The 19,183-nt window shown below is 45.6% G+C and overlaps 1 protein-coding gene across 1 annotated transcript in view; it reads right to left on the reverse strand.

Moving 5' to 3' along the window:
• LOC139352033 (neuronal membrane glycoprotein M6-b-like) overlaps nt 1-18,399 on the reverse strand; it is a 23,407-nt gene extending 5,008 nt beyond the window's left edge. Inside the window, exons 1-4 of the mRNA XM_070994058.1 lie at nt 18,085-18,399; nt 2,049-2,235; nt 1,490-1,649; nt 848-1,016 (exon numbers count right to left, since the gene is read on the reverse strand). Coding sequence (XP_070850159.1) covers nt 848-1,016; nt 1,490-1,649; nt 2,049-2,235; nt 18,085-18,154 — 586 coding nt within the window. The 5' untranslated portion in view covers nt 18,155-18,399. The remainder of the gene's footprint in view (nt 1-847; nt 1,017-1,489; nt 1,650-2,048; nt 2,236-18,084) is intronic.
• Between the last annotated feature and the right edge of the window lie 784 nt (nt 18,400-19,183).

Genomic DNA, 19,183 nt, shown 5'->3' on the forward strand with positions numbered 1-19,183 from the left:
CAATACTTCCAGTAGTTTTGCCACTTCAGCACTGGGAACATGTCTTTAGTTGAGCTGCTAATGGTGGGGGTCCACAGTTCTGATGAGTGAGGTTTAAATCACTGTCCAGTGAGTTGAAATGGAGCAGATACATATTTACTCCTCCTACACTTCAGTTGACATGTAGCACATTTAGTGTCTTATCCTAAACAGCTAATTTCCCATAAACCATTGCTAGCAGAGAGTTGGTCTCATAGTTCTGAAGATAAACACGGAACATGAACGTAAGCTGACATGAAGTTGGTGTTATACATGTAGGATATTCAGCCTTTTTCTGTGCTCTTCCAAACCCAGTTATCAAGGCCCACCTCCAAGGCTCCTGCACACCTGATCCAATTAAACTGCAATGGAAACGTGTCATCCTAAATTAGATCAGGTGTGCAGGAACAGAGCAGAGCAGGAATATAAAAGGACACGCTGGCCTGAATGACTCGAGGACGAGCTGACAAACACTGCTCGGAGGCTGCCAGTCTTCATAGCAATGGTTTGTGGTGATAATGAGCATAAAATAATGAACACTTAATGGTGCTCAGGGGAGCATTGCTTCAGAGACAGCTCTTTGGATTTCTCATCATGACATGATGCTTGAGATATTTCTACTTCTGATCCAATTACAGGTGACAGTTGGAGAAATTTAGAATGACAGCTGTCAGCTTTTGATGTTTGTCCCCCACACATTGTGTTTGACTGATGCTCAACAGTCATACACTGGAAAAACACCTGTATGAGAAGCTGAGAGCTTAAATTCACCTGCTGACGTAAGCCACAACATTACCCTGAGAAATGACAGGTGGAGGAAACAACTAACCGTACTGCCTGACATCCACACAGATGGAGTCAGGCGAGGTGATGTTGGCGTCAGGAGACTTCATGGCAGCACAGGTATTCCACATGTTGAAGAACAGCAGGACAGGTATCGCCGTGAAGCCGAAGATGGCGAGGAAGGCCAGGGCGAGGATGTAGGTCAGGAACATGAACTGAAGGAGAGGAGAGGGGTGAAAAGAGAGAACTGGCTCCACAGACGCACACTCAGAGTCTGTGTTTCAGCTAATGTTACCGGACATCTGCAGCAATTAGAGTAATCAGGCTCGAAAGGACAAACTGTGCCAGAATTACCCTCAAGGGCTCGATTCTGAGTGTGTGTGTGTGTATCCGTCCTTCTTATGTGTCTGTGTGTGTCCATAATGTGCAGTGGAGGTGTGTGATGATGTCACTGCAACACTTTCATGATGACCTCGTCCTGGCTTGTGCAGCATTATTAATTACTGTTTTGTGTCATTTCTCTAAGCCTGTAAACACTATTTTAAGCATAAACATTATAAAATACACATCAAAGTAATTAAAAACTCATTTAGAGGCTTTAATTTGGAGTGTAACTGGGTCAGTGGGTGTGATGGTTTGCAGCAGAGCGTGTGTGTGTGTGTGTGTGTGTGTGTGTGTGCTGACATACAAAGGCAGTGATGCAGCGTCCACAGACGGTCGTCTTGAAGTCACTCTGCAGCTCCTTCTTGATGGCGCTGGTGGTGTAAAAGCCCTCAGCCAGCAGGATGATGGCGTAGACGAAGAAGAAGGAGGCGATGCCGTAGATGATGTACTGAAAGATCTGGATCCTGACCCCCCCCCCCCCCCCCCCCCCCACACACACACACACACAGAACAGGAAGGATTCATTAAAGCAAGACTGTGTAAGCAAACTTCAGTAAAGACCAGTATCTTAAGGGTGTTGGCCAATTTAGAGGGATATCTTGGCCGATGTTAGCTGCCTTTAAGCTTATGGCGCTAATGGTTGCTAACATTAGAAAGATGTGAGCAGCGTTCTGTGGCTGCAAGATTGTTATCCAATGTTAGCCAACTTTAGCAGAAGATTTCTGAAATCTGACATATCAGGACATATTTCATTCTTTCTGACATTCTATCATACGCTTCAGTGCTTTACTGCTTGATTTCACTGATAAAGAATGATGTAAAGACAGCTATTGTCTGCTGAGTGAACCACACTGTGAACCTACACCATGGCGAGGGTTTCGTGGTCGCTGGTGACCCTTGAGAAGTGGTTCTCCAGCATGGTCAGGGTCCCAGTCAGCGCCACGTGGCCGCAGCCGCAGAACAGAGCCACGCCTGAAAAGCAGAGGATGGTGGCCACCAGCGAGGCGTAGGGCACCCCGCCTAGACACTTGATGCAGCACTCGAAGCATCCTGCAGGGGGAGGCGGACAGAACAGGGTTAATTCACTGGTGCGAAGGCCATTCTGTCGGAAACTTCCCCTGCAGCTAAAAATGCTTTAAGGAGGACACAGGAACAAACAATCCATGTCAGATTTCAAAGCACGCAAATGGCGAAAGACTGCAAACCAAATGCATGCTTTACACGGAGCATACAGAGCGGAGACCTCATAAAGCGATGGTGACGACACTCACTGCAACACTCGACGGCCTTTTGTCCACTGCTGTTTAATCTTTCCTCCTGCGTGGATGTTCATGCTGCCATGCTCGTCTCTCTAAGTCTACACGGGAAGAACAACACTTCTCCCTCTCAGGCGTGTCGTGCGCCTAATCATAGCATCTTTCACAGCTCGAGTGTTCACTTTGAGCTCAGCTGGGAGTGCTGAATATTACATGCAAACTGCGCTACTTGCTCACATCCCACTCCAAATAACTACTCCATCTCCCCTTTGTCTTTAAAGAAACATTTGAAACATTTTTCTGTATTAAGACCAGATCGAATGAATAACCCATAGCCTTAAATAAATTATTTCAAGATAAATGACTTGCCATTTATTTTCTAGGGCAGTTTCTACAGAATGATGATGATGAAGAGTTTGTAAATTTGCCATTAACTGTGCTGGTGCATGAAGTTTCCAGCGTGAGATGTGAGCTTCATGGGATGCAGGTATTGTAAACGCGATGCATTCTGCTCCCATCACAGTCAAGAGGATGAAGAGGAATGAAAAGGAGGGAAAATAACACATTGTGTTGAGCACAAGAGTCGCATCTTATATAACACCCGTTAAAAATAGCTCCTCCAGCAAAGCAGGAAGTTACTCTGGGAAAAAAAAAAAAAAGACAAAATGAACTGTCTTGTGTGTGCCACTTTGCTGTTTCCATGACAACATGCTCCCATCGGCAGCTCTGAAGCATCATTATTTCATGAACAGAAGTTTGTTGGATCTAAACATTTCTGTTTGTAGAGCCTTGTACACACGACTGACCGGAGTACATACTCCGTTTGTCAAACTGTACTCTTTACTCAGGCCGGGTGGTGCTCCGGATCATCAGCAGCATCTCTCCTGGAGACGTCTGTTAGCATCGCTTTGGTCAAGAATGAAATTTCTCAACAGCTATTAACTGGATTTCCATGAACACTGGGACATGCATGCTCTTCAGACCATGAATCCTACTGGCTTTGGTGATCCCTGACTTCTCCTTCAACAACTATTGGATGGATTACCATGAAATTTGGTGCACACGTTCATGTTCTCCACAGAATGAAATGCAACAACTCTGCACCCATTAACTAAGACTAAACGTTGCAGATGTTCTAACATCAGCATGTTGGGACTGTGAGCATGTAGCTGCAGCAGTGGTTTAGACATACGTGCAGCAAAGGAAGAGCTGGTTTGTCTCTTGATTTGGAAAATTTTGCACAATTTCATGAAATGTACAAACAAGATAAAATATACGGCACAAGTCTATTCAGAACGTTTTTAATTGGATAATTTGTTCCCACAAAATTACAAGCTAAAAAGTTTGCTGCTTCATTTGCTGACCTCGTCATCAGGCTTTATGATCTGTGATTTACCATTTTACAGCAGCATTTTACAGCTGGCACTTTACATAAACTGCTGAGCAAAACTGACATCATCAGTCAGAGAGCTGTTGGCTTGTGGTTCCTCCATGTTTCTGACCTCAGTGTGGGGTCGTATGCGGGCAGATATTGAAAACCCTCCTCTCCTTGTCTGAGTGAATGAAAAACCAAGCCATAAATCTAAGATGCAACTGCTCCCTTCCAAAGTGTGCTGCTGCTGCTGAAGACTCTGCGTTGCGTAACCGAGCGGAGGCTTGTTGCATAATAGATCCAAATCCTATTAATGTTAATGAAGGAAGCGGGCTGATGGAGAGGTGGAGCTGATAAGGCTGGATGGCTCGAAAATCCTGAGCCGAGAAACGGGCCAGGCCTCGGGGGGTGGGGGGTTCACAGGTCGATACAATGACGAGCGGGAGGCTGTTTAAAAGCTGCTGTGCAATGACACTCCATCCGCCATAAAAGGTCAATCTTAACAGGTAATTTAGTATGTTAGTCCTCCTGTCTTTTTTATTTAGGGGAGAGAGTAAAAGCTGTCAGGGAGATGTGATAATCCTGCTTTTTCAACTGCGACTGACGTTATCTTGACATTCATGGACTTTAACTGTCCTTTGAAGGTGGTGAAAGGAGCCTGTTAGCAGATTTTGCTCATTTCTTAAGATAAGTGCACGGCCGGTAGTTAAGGCTCATATTATTCCTGCCGTTAGCCCGGTCGTCCCGCCCCATGCACAGGTTTCTTTAAACACTGCAGGGGCCCCTCATCTGGTCTGCCTCTGGCTACGATTGTTTGTCAGACTCAGTTTTTAAAGTACGCTAATGGGAAACAGACAGGCTGGAGTGGTCAGCTCCAGCCAGCCCTAATGGAAATCAATGGGCTATTCATTAGAGTAGGATTTAGGTGACACACCGAGGCCGGCCCATCGCTCTCGTTTTATACCTCGCTGCATCGCTACCTCTTATCTCTGCCCCGCTTGTCTTCTCTGCTCTCTCTTTGAAATATGACTGCATGCCCACGCTGTACTTACAGTGAGCCAGCTGGAGTTAATCGCTTAGACAATACGTTACGCTCCTCTCAAGACGTTGTATCGTATATCATCTCAACAATCTCAGACCAAGTACAATTCATCAGGTTGTGGGAACATTTTGCAGGCTGTCTGTGAAGGAACACCAGCATGCCAGCATGAAAGAACAGAAGATTTGGGGACTTCCGACTTTCATTGTTTCAAGCGACAGAAAGGCAAATAATTTGACAGACAAGAGCTGCAATTAAGGATTAACATCCCCTGCTGTTAATAAAGCTCGTTCTCCTTCCAAATCGCTGTAGCGGCCTGCAGGACAAAACTGGAAAATGTCCCCCTGCTTAAATTAGGATTTCAATTTGCAGCTGAGGGTGACAGTTAAGCAAGTAGTGATAACAGATTCAGCCTCTTTTTGTTTTCTCCACAGACGAAGACAAAACGGAGGGATGAGAGAGGGAGATGGTGGAATAAGCATGGAGCACGAGAGAGAGAAAGAGAGAGAGAGAGGAGAGCAGCGAGGTGAATGGAGAGGAAGGCCGAGCGAGAGATCGATAGAAAGCAGGCGGCGAAACAAAGAGAGAGAAGAAGAAGGTGAGGAAAGAGGCAGGGCGAGCGAGGAAGAACAGAGAGAGAGAAAGTGTGAGCGAAAAGCAGCTCTTCGCCCCAGGGCCGGCGAGCAGCAGTTGCCATAGCAACGCGTTACCCACGACCCAGTTCAGCGGCGGCGTAGTCCTTCACAGCCGCCTCACGCACACACACACACGCACACACACACTGATGCGGAGTGATGTAACCTGAATCAAAACCTGACGACGGCTGCTGAACGGCGACAACAGTCTGGAATCTGAAATAAAAATAACAAACCGAGTGCAGGACGTGAACGCAGCTGAAGTGCATGATGGGAAATATGGGAAGGAACTGTGCTGGTCAGGTTTTAAGAAGTGCACGGACTTAAAGAACTGATGATACAACAGGAAGTGGTGCACACTGACGCTGAACGTGTTTTATGAACGCACCCAGCAGATATGGAGCAGTGGAGCATGTGTACCTCTGTGCTCCTGATGAAGCCGAGTCCACCGTCTGCTCTCTTTTAGCTCTGTCTGTGGTCTTCACTCACTCCTGAGGGAAATATCCAGCTCTGCAGCTGCTAAATGCTCCTCTACGTCCACCAGCTTGTCGCTCGCCCGCTGTTTGGTGCTGAGCAGGTTTCTGAGAACTTTTGTTGATGAGGGCCGTAAATTTCAGGCTGGAAAACCAAAACAGTGACCTGCAGAGCGTCGTGATAATTCATTTCATCCATTGTTGATAGAAATATTGATTATAGCAGCGTTAAATTCAGATTACAATCACCAGGACTCACTTTAACTTTTTAGGTTTTAGTCTTTCTGCTCTACTCGACACAGCCATCATGCACTAGCAGGGGCATTATGCAACGTTACACAACTGCAGGCAGTTCATGATTTGTCAGAAACTGTGAAGCTGCATGAAAAAATGAAGAAAGTCTTTGTCCAGGAGAAACTCCTGTGTGCAGACATGTTTCTTCATAATTTTAACAATCTGCACAGTCAATACAAAAGCTCCATTTGGGTTTTCCCTTTTTCCCCTTCATATTCTCAGTCTTCTCATTGGAAGAGAGTGTTTCAGGCTTTTTGATTGGATGAACAGGAGTGGCACAGAGTTGCCATGGCTGGAGACAGAACTTGTCACCCACCGCTGACATCCTTTGTGATTATGCTCTGCTTCCTGTCAATCACCTGCCACCCACAACATGAAACGACTGAGCGTTCGCTGTGAAATAATCCCTGAAATACATGTTGCCTTAAAACCTCCTCATCACTTTGTCACTACTTTTGAACTTGTAGGGTTTGCATTTTAAAAACTTGGAGAAAGAAGATCACCCCGACCGTCCTGATGGTTAATAATTTGCTATAAACTGTGCAACCCAGTGGCACCGCATGATGATCGCCAACTGTTCGAATACACAGAGCATTTGCCAGGAATAAGAGTGTTAATAAAGCTTTTGAATATTTCAGCGACCGGTCTGGTCCCTGCCCGCGGCTGCATTCCAATTTACAAGTGCAGTATTCATTATGGGGCAATTTCCTCACATTGCATTATGGGTAGATTCCCACAAGAGGTGAGGAGGACCTCAGAGAGAGAGGAAGGGTGTGGGAAAGTGAAGGGGAACGGGATGGGAGGGGGCGCATGGCTGCGTCTCCTCTGCTTGACATGAAAAAGAAGCCCCATCTGTTTGATGGCAGCAGACTTCAGACACAACAACACTCACAAACTCGTAACTTCAGCTTGGGAGATTTCCGTCTTTCCACTTGAGCTGAAAGATCAAATGCTGCTCTGAGCTTTTATGAAACCCTTTTAAAAATCATGAGGGAACATCAAAACCGCGTCGTCATGAGGTTAAAAACAAAGCTGTATCTGGTTAAAGGATAATTCCAGTTTATTGCGACTCGGCTCTTGTTTTTGTCGTTGTTCTCATTGTTTCTATCAGTTGTGACACCAAAGTAATGGCTTAAATCTGGGAACACAGCCACAACAATGTCCAACAGGGAAAGAAAGACGAGCGGTTCAATGACGAGCACGCCACGGTTTATCTGAACGTGAAGTGTTGACTAAACTAACCTGCCTGTCACTGTCATCATTAATTCAGTTAAGTGTTTTGTCGTCGGCTCATTAATCAAACTAACATCTACACACGAGGTGCAGTGAACGCAGCACACGTAGCAGAGCAGCAGCTTCAGCTCTCCTTCAGGCTTCGTTCATTCTGATGAACATTGCTCAGTGGTGCGTGAAGCCAAAAAAGCCACTTCCTGCTGTAAAGAAATTACCTGGACAAGTGCACAGCTATGGGCCCCAGCGCTCAGAGCACGGGGCCCGTAGCTGAGACAGCGAACTTCCCATTCAGCCCTCTGCCAACTTGAATGGGGATGAAATTCAACCACACAGCTCTTGTAGACTTGTTAATGCTGTCATTTCTGTGATGGCTGTGGTCTCAGGAGAGAGGCGGGGCCGAACTGCTCTGGGAGCGAGCTTGATGAGACACACCTGCATCTCATCTGTTAATCAGCTCGGCTTCTTAAGGCACCTGACGCTCACCTCCTGTGCTGGACTGTTCGCTTTGTCTCTGCCACATGCAGCTCACTGCTGAATTGTTTCTCTCGTCTCTCGTCCCGCTCCTCTTGCCTCCAGTGTTTGTTTGAACATTTGTACTTATCATGTGAGTTTTCTTAGGTAAACCCTTTCTTCCCAGAAGTCTGGTGATTTTTAGTTGACTTTATTTTGCTACTTGTTACTGCTCTGAGTTTTTCTGATCATCTTTGTTTTGGTACTTTTCCCCGTTGTGGTGATTTTCTGTTCTTGCTTGTATGTGTTCTCCCTGGTTCAGGTGATTTTTTTTTGCTTGTACTTTTGATCAATAAATCCTGGTTTTCTTCCTCTCTGCGACTGGGTCCTGGCCTTCCTTAGCATGAACCGTCACAATTTTGTTGCTTCTTTCACAATGGAAGTCTGTGGACATAAGCTACACTCATCGTTTCTGTGTAATCAGACAGGAGATGTTTGTCAGCCCACCTGATTTCTTACAGTTCCTCTTGTCTCCCTCTTAAACTTCATCAGAGCCAACAGGATTATGAGAGGGAAACATTAAGTGTGAGATCATCGTCCAGTGACTGAAGTAATTAAGGCCCACAGTACTTCCTCAGGCTCAAAGAAAGCTGCCCACAACACACACACACACACACACACACACACACACACACACACACACACACACACACCTCTTTTGCATGTAGTGCTGAAAGCTGAAGTAATGTATGTAAGCTCAGTGTTGATCATGAGCATCAGAGCGATGGAAAAATAAATCTGAAAACACATCAAAGGAAAACTGTGCAGGAAGTTCAGCTGCTTGAGTTCATACAGAGAAAATACTTCAGGATATGCATTTAGTTTCACTTCCTGTTTAAAAAACCATGTTTAGTTCCTCCTTCCTCATCTCGACACACACTCATCTGATCACATTAACAGAGTGAATGTTTGCAGTAATCAGCTTGTTTGCGTCGCTGATCAAGACGACACAATATGCTCTGCGCCAGGTGAGAGGATGACGCCAGCCGCCATCGCGTTCCCCAACACAAACCTTTTTCCTTTTTTCCCACGGTGCATAGCTGACCCTAATCTTCTGTTTGTGAGAAAACCTTGGCTGGTTATGCAGCATTATGAATGCCACAAGGTCAGCATCTGGCCAGGCGTAATTGAGCATGATGGACGGCACGAATCTCAAATCCTGTTCCTGCGCTCGGCGGCGTGATCAATACTCTCATCCTGCTGATCTGCTGGATGTCACCTGCTTCCATCTCTCACTTTCTGTGGCCAATCTGGGCCAAAGACCGACAGCTGGATGAGGGACTCAAATCCCAAGACACACACCGAACACACACACCTACGTTAAATACACAAAAACAACACAGGAACACGTACACAGATGGAGCACACACGTGGAAACACACAAACGGTTCATCTGGTGCAGATTACAATCAGTTTGTTTGCATGTTTGCATCTGTTTCGCACTGACACCTCCTACCTGTGCGTGCCACAAACAAAAATTACAAATCTGAGAAAAAACTGGAATGAATCACATTCACATTCACATTCAAGAACTTTCTCTTTATTGGTTGTAATAGCTCGACGTTTTTGACACGGAGGGTCAAAAGTTATGAAAATTAGTCTGAATTTTGATTCATTGTGATAAAATTAAGAGAGAGTAATAAAAAGAAAATGAAAAATTACTTAAAATACAACAAAAAAGTGTCTTATTTTAATGTTTTTCATTCATTGATTTGCCCTTTGTGCTTGAAATTAGTTTCCACACATGAAACGAGGAGCTCGAGTTACTGAGAAAGTGCTTCGCCTTCAGGCGGCCTCATAGGTTGAAGTGTATTACCGACAGCTGGATTTGTGTCCTTTAGGGCGATTTTGTACAATGATGCAATTAATAGAGTTTATTTCCAATTATTAGAAGAGTAAATTTGAAGTGCCTGCCATAGGGTGAGTGAAAACTCTCTCTGTGTGCTGTTTCTGATCTAGTACTCAGAGGCAGATCACCTGTAATGAGCTGCCGGCTCAGCGGAGCCCAGTGAACGTTAGTTTGGGTCTTTTTCCACCAAAATATAAAATGGCCCCTCTGGCCAGACGTGCCGTGCCATCGAACTGAATGGCTCAGCAGTTACGCAACCAACTTGGCTAATGTCACTTTCCCCGAGATGTCAGCGAAGTCGGTGGCCCTCCCCTGGCCCCCTCGCCTCCACTCCACCTCCTCCCCCTGATGTGATTATGGAGATTCACTATCCAGTAGCCTCAGGGGCTCGGCAAACACTCTGTGTGTGTGTGTGTGTGTGTGTGTGTGTGTGTGTGTGTGTGTGTGTGTGTGTGTGGTTGGCACAAAGGGGCAGATACTCTGAAATATGAGTTAGTGCAACACATTTACTGTAACACAGACACACTTTCTTTGAGGGCTGACTCCACACTGTTTTCTTGATTATTCATCAAATGTTAAGGAAAATGTGAATAAGACAAATAGAAGAAGTTCTTCGAGAGTCTGGGGTCGCCACCACAAACCAAAAAACACAGCTTCATATCATCATCAGCGGTCTTAAAGCAGGACCAAACAGAACCCAGCCTGAAACAGAGACACAAAATGAGCGACTCATCGTTCAGGCGCCGTCGTTTATCGATGTCAGCCGTGGCTAATGATGACGAGTGCTAATCGGCATCAGGCGCTTTATGGGCTATGGATGAGAGGAGCAGATTGAGCATCAGTGGGTGATGGAGGAAGGCCAGAGGAGGTTGGCATCGCTCAGGAACAAGGCATGCTGCGCCAACCTGCCACTTGCTGCTATTCATATCCCCACTGCAGACCGGGGCGCAAACGTGGACGCAGTGTTGGAGGGTGGTGCGCTGAGATTACTGTTTTCCATTATCGCTTCATCTTTTCATTATTTTCTTAATGAATAAATTCATAGTTCAGTCTGTAAAACATCACATAATAATGGAAAACGCAGAGGTGACGTCTTCAAATGATGTCTTTTGTCACACCAACAGATGAAAAGCTGAATACATAAGCAACAGCCTGCAGCCCCTTCAGCGACTCGCCCCCTACACCGAGGGGCTTTGCCGCTGCAGCCTTACTTGATCCATATGACCAGCAGCTTACAGTGGCTAATGTTAGCAAACCTGATATGCTGGCTGTTAGTTATTGTTTGCAGACTTTATATATGATGGATAACGTTCGCTAATGTAAGAAAACTTTCTACATGTTCTCAATTAGTTTTCTTTCATAAGCTATTAATTGTTTTTTTGTGAGCAGAAATACTTTAAATGCCACCATCACCTCACACAGCCACACACTTAGCCACACTGCAATGACAATGTTTTTGAAGTGGACTACTCATAATTTACTTTCTTTTTAAAAAGACACTAAACACAGCTCACACAGGCAGTTTAAGATATTTTTAAAGGATTTTCCCAGCATGCATGCAGAAAAGAAATGGCAACAAGGCACATCCATACTAAATATTGCTTGTTCTGTCAACAGTCGAACATAAATGTGACACAGTGTGGGGACTCAGGCTGAATGTGAACACAATGGTGTACCACGCAGTCTCGCCCACACTTGCAAAAATAGAGCTTTTCCTTCGGTGCAAGCGAAGCACCGACACACACATTCCCCTGAACCGCTCCTGGTCATTGACACGTAAACAAATACAAGCGCAAACACCGACCCTGACATACTACACACACACACACACACACACACACACACACACACACACACACACAAACACACACACACACACACACACACACACACAAACACACACACACACACACACACACACACACACAAACACACACACACACACACACACACACACACAAACACACACACACACACACACACACACACACACACACACACACACACACACACATCTCCAGATGGAGGCTGACAGCATGCTTTGGGCAAATGGCTTCAAATGAGGAACACATGAGCCTCTCCCTGTGTGACGGCTTTCACATGCTCCCACAACCTCACACACCTCCAGGGCGAAGGGAGGAAAGGCGAAGGGTGTGTGTGTGTGTGTGTGTGTGTGAGAGTGTGTGTGAGTGTGTGTGTGTGTGTGTGTGTGTGTGTGTGTGTGTGTGTGTGTGTGTGTGTGTGTGTGTGAGGAAGATAAGCAGGAGAATCAGGACAAGACAGGGAGGACAGAAGATGAAGAGGAGGGCTAGAGAACAGAGGGAAGGAAAGCAGGAGGATTGTGGCAGTTTGGTTACAACATATATACGCAGGGACGGATTTGTATGTGCAAAACAAGTTTTCAGAGCGTGTAAGGACAGAATACAGAGCACAATCGATGTTTGAAGAGGAGTGTGTGTCACTGGCTTTGAGCATGAAATAAGACGTCCGTTTGGTTTGGATTCCTTGCATGCAAACTCAAAGTGAAAGCAGAGCTAAACTCATCAGATCTCATCAGAGAAGGGTCATCCTGTGAGACTGATTTTACGTTTCAGATGTTAAAGATGTATCAGAATGGGAAAAAAGCTGCAGAAAACACATCAAAAGTGTGTTTTAGGAAAACTCAGCTTCTCTCTGTGCTTCAAATCGACTTCGCGAGCTCCAATTTGTTGTTTTGTTCCACTCAATATTCTTATTAATACGTCACTTTTTAGGAGCATCAATCCGTTGTGTGGGAGCCTTTCTAGTTTTTTGATATGTCATTGGAAAAACTGCCATAAAGAGATGAAACTGGAGAGAGAGTTTCAGGCGAAGTGAGGGGTGGCTATGTGTAACCAAGTCAAGAGGAGCTGGATGCCAACAGCAGCGAGTCTACGCATTGAGTGTATGTGGGTGTGTGTGAGAGAAAATGTCCAAATCAGCTGCTGTAAAATGTTCTGGTCCTCTTCCATTTTCATTCAGCAACTATGAATCTTTAGTTAGTCGAGCATTTTAAGACTTTAAGACATAAAGCTGATGAGCAAATGATGCTTGTTAGCAAAGAAAAGCCATTAAAAAGTGAAGAAGAACATGAGCACATCAATATATCTGCTTTTATTACGAGTCCAATCACCTCCTCTGCTCATCAGCATCATCCAACCAAACTGTTCTTCTATTTTTGTATCCGCATGGAGGGACAAGAGGAAAGTGTGTGGATATTATGCAATTCTGCCGTTAGCGAAGCTACAGTAGATAAATGCGTGGAGGCTAACTGATGATTTTTAGCCGTTTTCTGCCCTAAAGTTATTACATACACACACACCAGAGCTGAATAATGAGACTCTCGCTCCGTTCAGAGTGTGGAGAAGAAGCTTCTTAGGATTTATGTGTGTGGCAGCAGTGATTTGCTTTGGCCCACAAAGTGGATTAAAAGGCATAATAACGCCGACACTGGCGACAAGTTCATTGAGAAAAGGAGCAGAAGTCACTAAAGGCCACCTTCTCATGTTTACAGTACAGCAACAATGATCCATGAAGGATTCAAATGTTTTGTGCAACATAAAGAAATGCTGCTTGATCTACTTTAAGGTCAAGAAGGCGGGGGAGGGAACCTGTCCAGTGTTTATCAGAAACACAAACTAAATGTCAGCCCCAGCAGGGACAACAGTCCAGGTCCTCTGCTGCCGCCTGGTCATCAAACACGGGTCGGCCTTTAGGTTCGAGGCCTCCATCGGCTCAGCTGGGCTGTGGTGCTCAGGCATTTCTCGGCTCCTCCTGGCTTGAGCTGATATCAGAAGACAACCCTGGGTTATTTCCCCCTCTTGTGAGGTCATTGTTGATCCAACCAAGCATGCTAACAGCTAGCCTCAGCCTGCGCTGTCCCTGGAGAGGCGACAGCGAGTACAATGTGACATCAGTCCAAAACCTTTAAGGTATTCAACGATCACAGAAAACCAGCACATATTCTCATTTGAGGAGCTGGAACCGCACATTTTTAGCACTTTTGCTTGTTACTGAGTCATTTTCTGTCAGAATAAGATGTCAGACTTCCAGTGGTTCCCACCCCTCCCTCATGACGGGTCATGCCACAGTGCGGGGACAGGCTGAGGGCAGCGCACAAGTGGTATTTCATATAAAGAGAGCAAAACACTGGCCTAATTCTGTGTGACAGAAATGTTTTATTTCTCATGCATTCAATCATCTTGTGGCTCCTTAGACTTGCAGGTCGAGCAGCACTGAACTAATCCATCGGCTGACAACTTCAGCTCCATGTGAGTTACAGCAATAAAATCAATCAAATAACTAAAAAACATCCAACCAGAGCAGTGCTGAAAAGAATGACGAGACCACAGATTCTTATCATTTTCTTTTATGGCGTAAAAGTGACCAATGGAAACCAGTCACTTATTTTTAGTGGCGACATGGTGAAACAGTCCCCTCAATCCACCAATCACTGCCAACATGCAAATGTGTTAGAAAGCAGTTCAATCCAATGGGTTTATGCTATCTTAGTCATAAAAAGTCATAAGCAGCCAGTTAGCTTAGCTTCATCTAATTCCTGGCACGAAAGCAAATAAGCGTATTTCCCGAAACAACATTTAAACATTGATCTCCTCTCCTGGATTTCCACTTCCTCCTCCTTGAATCTGTCCATGTTTCATCTGAAATCTTCTAGCATTAACTCTGCAGCAAGGAATCTTCCCATCCTGCTTTGCTCAGGTCAAACATCACAGACTTTCAAAGCTGCAGGACAGATTAAGAGGAGCTCTCTTTGTGCTTCGGAGGCTGCAGCGAGCTCTGCCCCTCCATGCAGAAAATTCAACAAAACCTGCACCCCTCCAGACGATGATGTAATCTCTTACGGTTCTGATCTGAACATCATAACCAAAGGCGGCGAGCCAGCGACATGTTATGTAAGAGCGGACACACGCAGGGAAGGAAGGAAAGAAGGTGTGTGTGAACAGGCTAATCATTTCCAACAAAGGGGAGGACGGACAGACAGTGAGACGAGCTGGAAACGCACTCAGGGCCGCTGTGAACCCTTGCAGCCGCTTTAGGGAACCACATTAAAGTTAAAATCCAAACGTCACAAGGGAGGCGCCTGCTCCTCTAATCAAACTTTCATAGTAATGAAATCAGATATAATTGTACCTCAGAGAGCAGAGCTGATGTCTCGTTATCCGAGTCCTGAGCACAGCGCACCTCCGCAGACATACAGATTAGAGATTATAGGACACAATCAAGCAAAAAGATCAATCCATACCCGTAAACACCACCGCCAGCACCACGTCCACCACCGCCCGTCACTGGGATTATCAACCCTGCCTGTGCTCTGTGCTCATTTTCCAGTTTGTAATTACTCTCAGCTCAATGTCGAGCACACACGCTGCAAAGTGACTCAACAGTGCTGCAATCAAGAACATGGTCTGTTTACCATAATTAAGCTAGCAAATGAAGTCACAGCTAATCAGCACGCTCTCCACAAACAACTGTGAACGTATGGCGCTGATGCTCGACGTGAAGGCCTCCGGTCCTGTTTCTTTATTCTTGACAGATAAGGATCAGTGGGTTGGTCTACTGACAGCAGAGGTGTTTGTGACAAATATCACCTAAAATGAACGTGATGTTTAGATTTGTTGGATATGAACCAAACACATCCGGCTCGACTTTGTTTTCTCGGGCCTGTTGGTCAGATAAAAGGTTCAGATGCTGCAGGAAATACAAGCTGATCGTCTGTTGGATCATTTCACACAAAGCGTTCGCTCGTCACACTGTGCAGCTGCTGGATTCGGCTTTGTAAAATGTTTGTCTTTATTTGAAAACTTCCTCCTGCGTTCTGAATCAGAAACGTGTCCTGATGCAGAAGAGGCAGCGCTGGCACTCAGAAACACAAGCTCCTTACATGACAGCGCTCGCCTTCTTGCCCCCACTGTAAATCTTCAGCTTCTTAACGGATGCTATAAGCTTATGGTCACATTCCAGATGTCAAACGCACACACAAATGATTGCACCAACAAATAGGCCATCCTCCAATCCAGTCTATTTCAGTACGCTGGTGTGGGCGGAATTGGTTGCGCAACATCACACCTGGAGCACAACAGTCCAGGCTGCAGAGGTGGAGATGGGTGAACGTACCGAGATAATTTCACCGCTTCAACATAAAATGGTGATTAAGGAAATCAGAGGGTTAATTGTTAACTAGAAATATGGCCGCCCTCCTGCCCAACTATCCTGCGGGTCTTCAAACAGACTCACCCACTCTGTCAATTGAAGTTGGATGGTAAAGGCTCTCATTGGACACCGGTCTGTGCGTAGCAGCGTGCCTCAGGAGAGGATGATGTAATGTCTTTTTAAAACATCACTGTTGAGGGACACCCCACTCTCCTGCACCTTACGTCACAGACCGACTGTGACCCAGCGATATTACTGTGGCAGGGCCCACCGAGCGCTGCAGGAACTACAAATAACGTCTGTATTTTTGTAGAAAAGTGTGTTGGAGTCACAAAATCGGGCAAAAATATTAAAATCAGTAGTAATTTCGTGATGCCGAAGCTAAAAATCTGAATATTTGCTTGCAAAATAGTAACATTTGCTACAGCTGAATTTAGAAATTTGAATATTAGCTCTCAAAAGAGTCACATTTTGCAATACTACAGTGAATATTAGATCCCAAATTAGCGACATTTCATGCCATTTTGCAACACTGAAGCTAAAAATCTGAACATTAGCTTCCAAAATACTATTATACCCTTCCCTGAAGTGAACAATCACTTCCGAAATGTCTTTTCAAACAGAACCGCTTCACTTTAGCACATTTGCACATGTGAAACTGCAGAAGAAGGAATAAAGCAGGGGAAACACTGCGAGCTGAGTGTGTGTTAAGGCCCTCCAGGCCTGTGCACTCTTACTTGTTATGCTCTCTAACAGTCAACAAGGCAAAAAGGCATCATGTCAGATCAGCTGCAAAGCTGATTTTGTTGTGTTTTAGATCCAATTCTACATCATAATGAGCGACACACATCTGCAGGTAACCTGAGCATTCGTATTCAAGTGGCTCTATGGATAAGATGGCCATGATGAGCAGCCTGCACAGCCAGAATTCCTTCACTGGCTGAATGCTGTCTCCAAACTGAAGGATGTGATTTTACTACAGAGCCACAACGAAAACAAGTCAGCCTCATCCCCTCTGTATGGACGCTGAGTCCACTGCACAGAGACACGCCTTCACTGTCCCTACACACAGCTCCAGTGAGGAAACAGCAACAGTTTGGTTGCATAAAATCGACTCATTTAAGGCTGATCTTTGATGTGCACATCACACACTATTTCCTGTGATTTGCATCTGGATTTCTGTTGCGTGCACACTGATTACGGGCTCATTTTGACGCTGTGCGATCTGAAGGATGCTTACTGCAGAGCGATCTTACTATCTGACAGACCATCTTGTATAAAGGCAGATTTGAATGTGTGCGCCCTACAGAGGCTCCATTAACATGTCTGAGGTTGTAACTGACGAACACAAGCATCCATCTGCGCCAAGTGCACCGCCGATCGTGTCTTCTGCAGCCTCCCGCTCCACCAATGGAGCAGACCGCTGCATCCGTGAAAAAACACAGGCTTCATGGGTAGCAGCGCCGTCGACTTATCACGCTCCTGACAGATCAGACACCGAGCCTCTGTGGGGGAACCGCAGATAACAGTCGAGGCGGCTGCGGCGGGGAGGATCACGAAGCGGCTGCTCCACACCTGAACCTGAACAATGCAGCCGTGCACAGCGCGCAGCCTCCTCCGCCTCCCGATCAGCCGCTCATTAGGCAGAGATAAGCTCACGATGGTGCAGCAACGCAAAAGGCAAATTGGCATTAATGTATGCACCATAAACCAGACCGTGCACGCTCCACAACCCGCCCATCCTTTTATTCTCCTCCACCCGCCTCCGAATCCCTTTGAAGGCGCAAAATAACACAGAAAAACGTCCCTTTGCGCTCGGGTTGGTGCGCTAATCTCGGTCACCCGCAACAGAGAGACCATTATTGCCTTTTCTCCAAATCGCCCTCAAATAGGTGAGAGGCCAAAGGAGAAAAAAACACCACTATTGTGTCGCGCACAAGCGAGAAGCCATTGCAAGTAGGTTAAACCGCTCAGGCTGGCGCAGACGCGAATGTCTCCAAAGGAAATTTACACAAAAACGCGCAAATGTCAGCGGCTGGCTGCGCGTACCTTTGCTCTCCTGTCCCTCGTCCTGAGTCTCCTCTGCGTTGGACTCCATGGCCGGCTTTGTTCCATCCATTATTTTTAACGGTATATAGTCTCCTTGTGGCACTTGTACCTTTCAGTGTGTGGATGGTGGAGTGTGTCCTGGTGACTTGATGCTCTCTCTCTCTCTCTCTCTCTCTCTCTCTCTCTCTCTCTCTCTCTCTCTCTCTCTCTCTCTCCTCGTACACACCCTCCCCCTCTCTCCACCTCCCTGTTGAAGCTGATATACTAGATGCGTTGGAAAGGTAGGCTCCACCGTGCTGAAGATGTTTAGGAGACAGTTTGTGAAGCATGAATCACCGTGTTTGGATATTATTTGTGGAGTCCCTCACGGGTCAGCACTAAGACTCAAATGGTTCATTGTGGTCATAAATGATTTCCAAAGTATTGGAATTTGTTTTACTTGAAGAGTAAAGGGGAGAATTTCCTCCAGGAAATCAATCACAAAGGAGAAAACGAAAAACAAATACCCATAAAATAATAATAATAAAAGAACTGACTCAAGTGATCTTTAGAAAACCTGGCAGCAACCTCTGCTGCTGAATGGAGTCAACATGGAGGTGCCAAAAACGCAGTTCCTCAAATGACCACTTGAGTTTGGTTTCAAAGGCCAGTAATTCCCATAGTCCCCCATATTAAAATGCCCAACTGCACACCAGAACTAAACATGTTTATGTTTTTGGTCTCTATAGCTAGTTTCCTCATTCCTGACGATTGTAGGAGGGTGAATTTTCACACAGTTCACTCTTCTGAATTATGTTAAGGTTAAAATTATGCATTAAATAAGGGCGTGGCCACTTTGGGTGAGAGCGAGCCGGTCAAACCACGCTTACCTGTGAGGGAAATGATGCTCATGGTGTAATATACTAGTACAATATCTCTCCTGGTGATACATGTTTGTCTTAATGGGGTCTATTCTTCCCTCATTCACTTTATTTCCTCACTGAATGGTTTCCTCTGTCTCTGCTCTGCAAGTGACCTTCTTTTTTTATTTGTTGCCTCAGCGAGGCAGAGGAAGATATAAGGACAAAATGTGCAGGAGATGTAAATATGCAAACTCATG

This window comes from Chaetodon trifascialis, chromosome 24 (genome assembly GCF_039877785.1).
Source record: "Chaetodon trifascialis isolate fChaTrf1 chromosome 24, fChaTrf1.hap1, whole genome shotgun sequence".
Lineage (NCBI taxonomy): Eukaryota > Metazoa > Chordata > Actinopteri > Chaetodontiformes > Chaetodontidae > Chaetodon > Chaetodon trifascialis.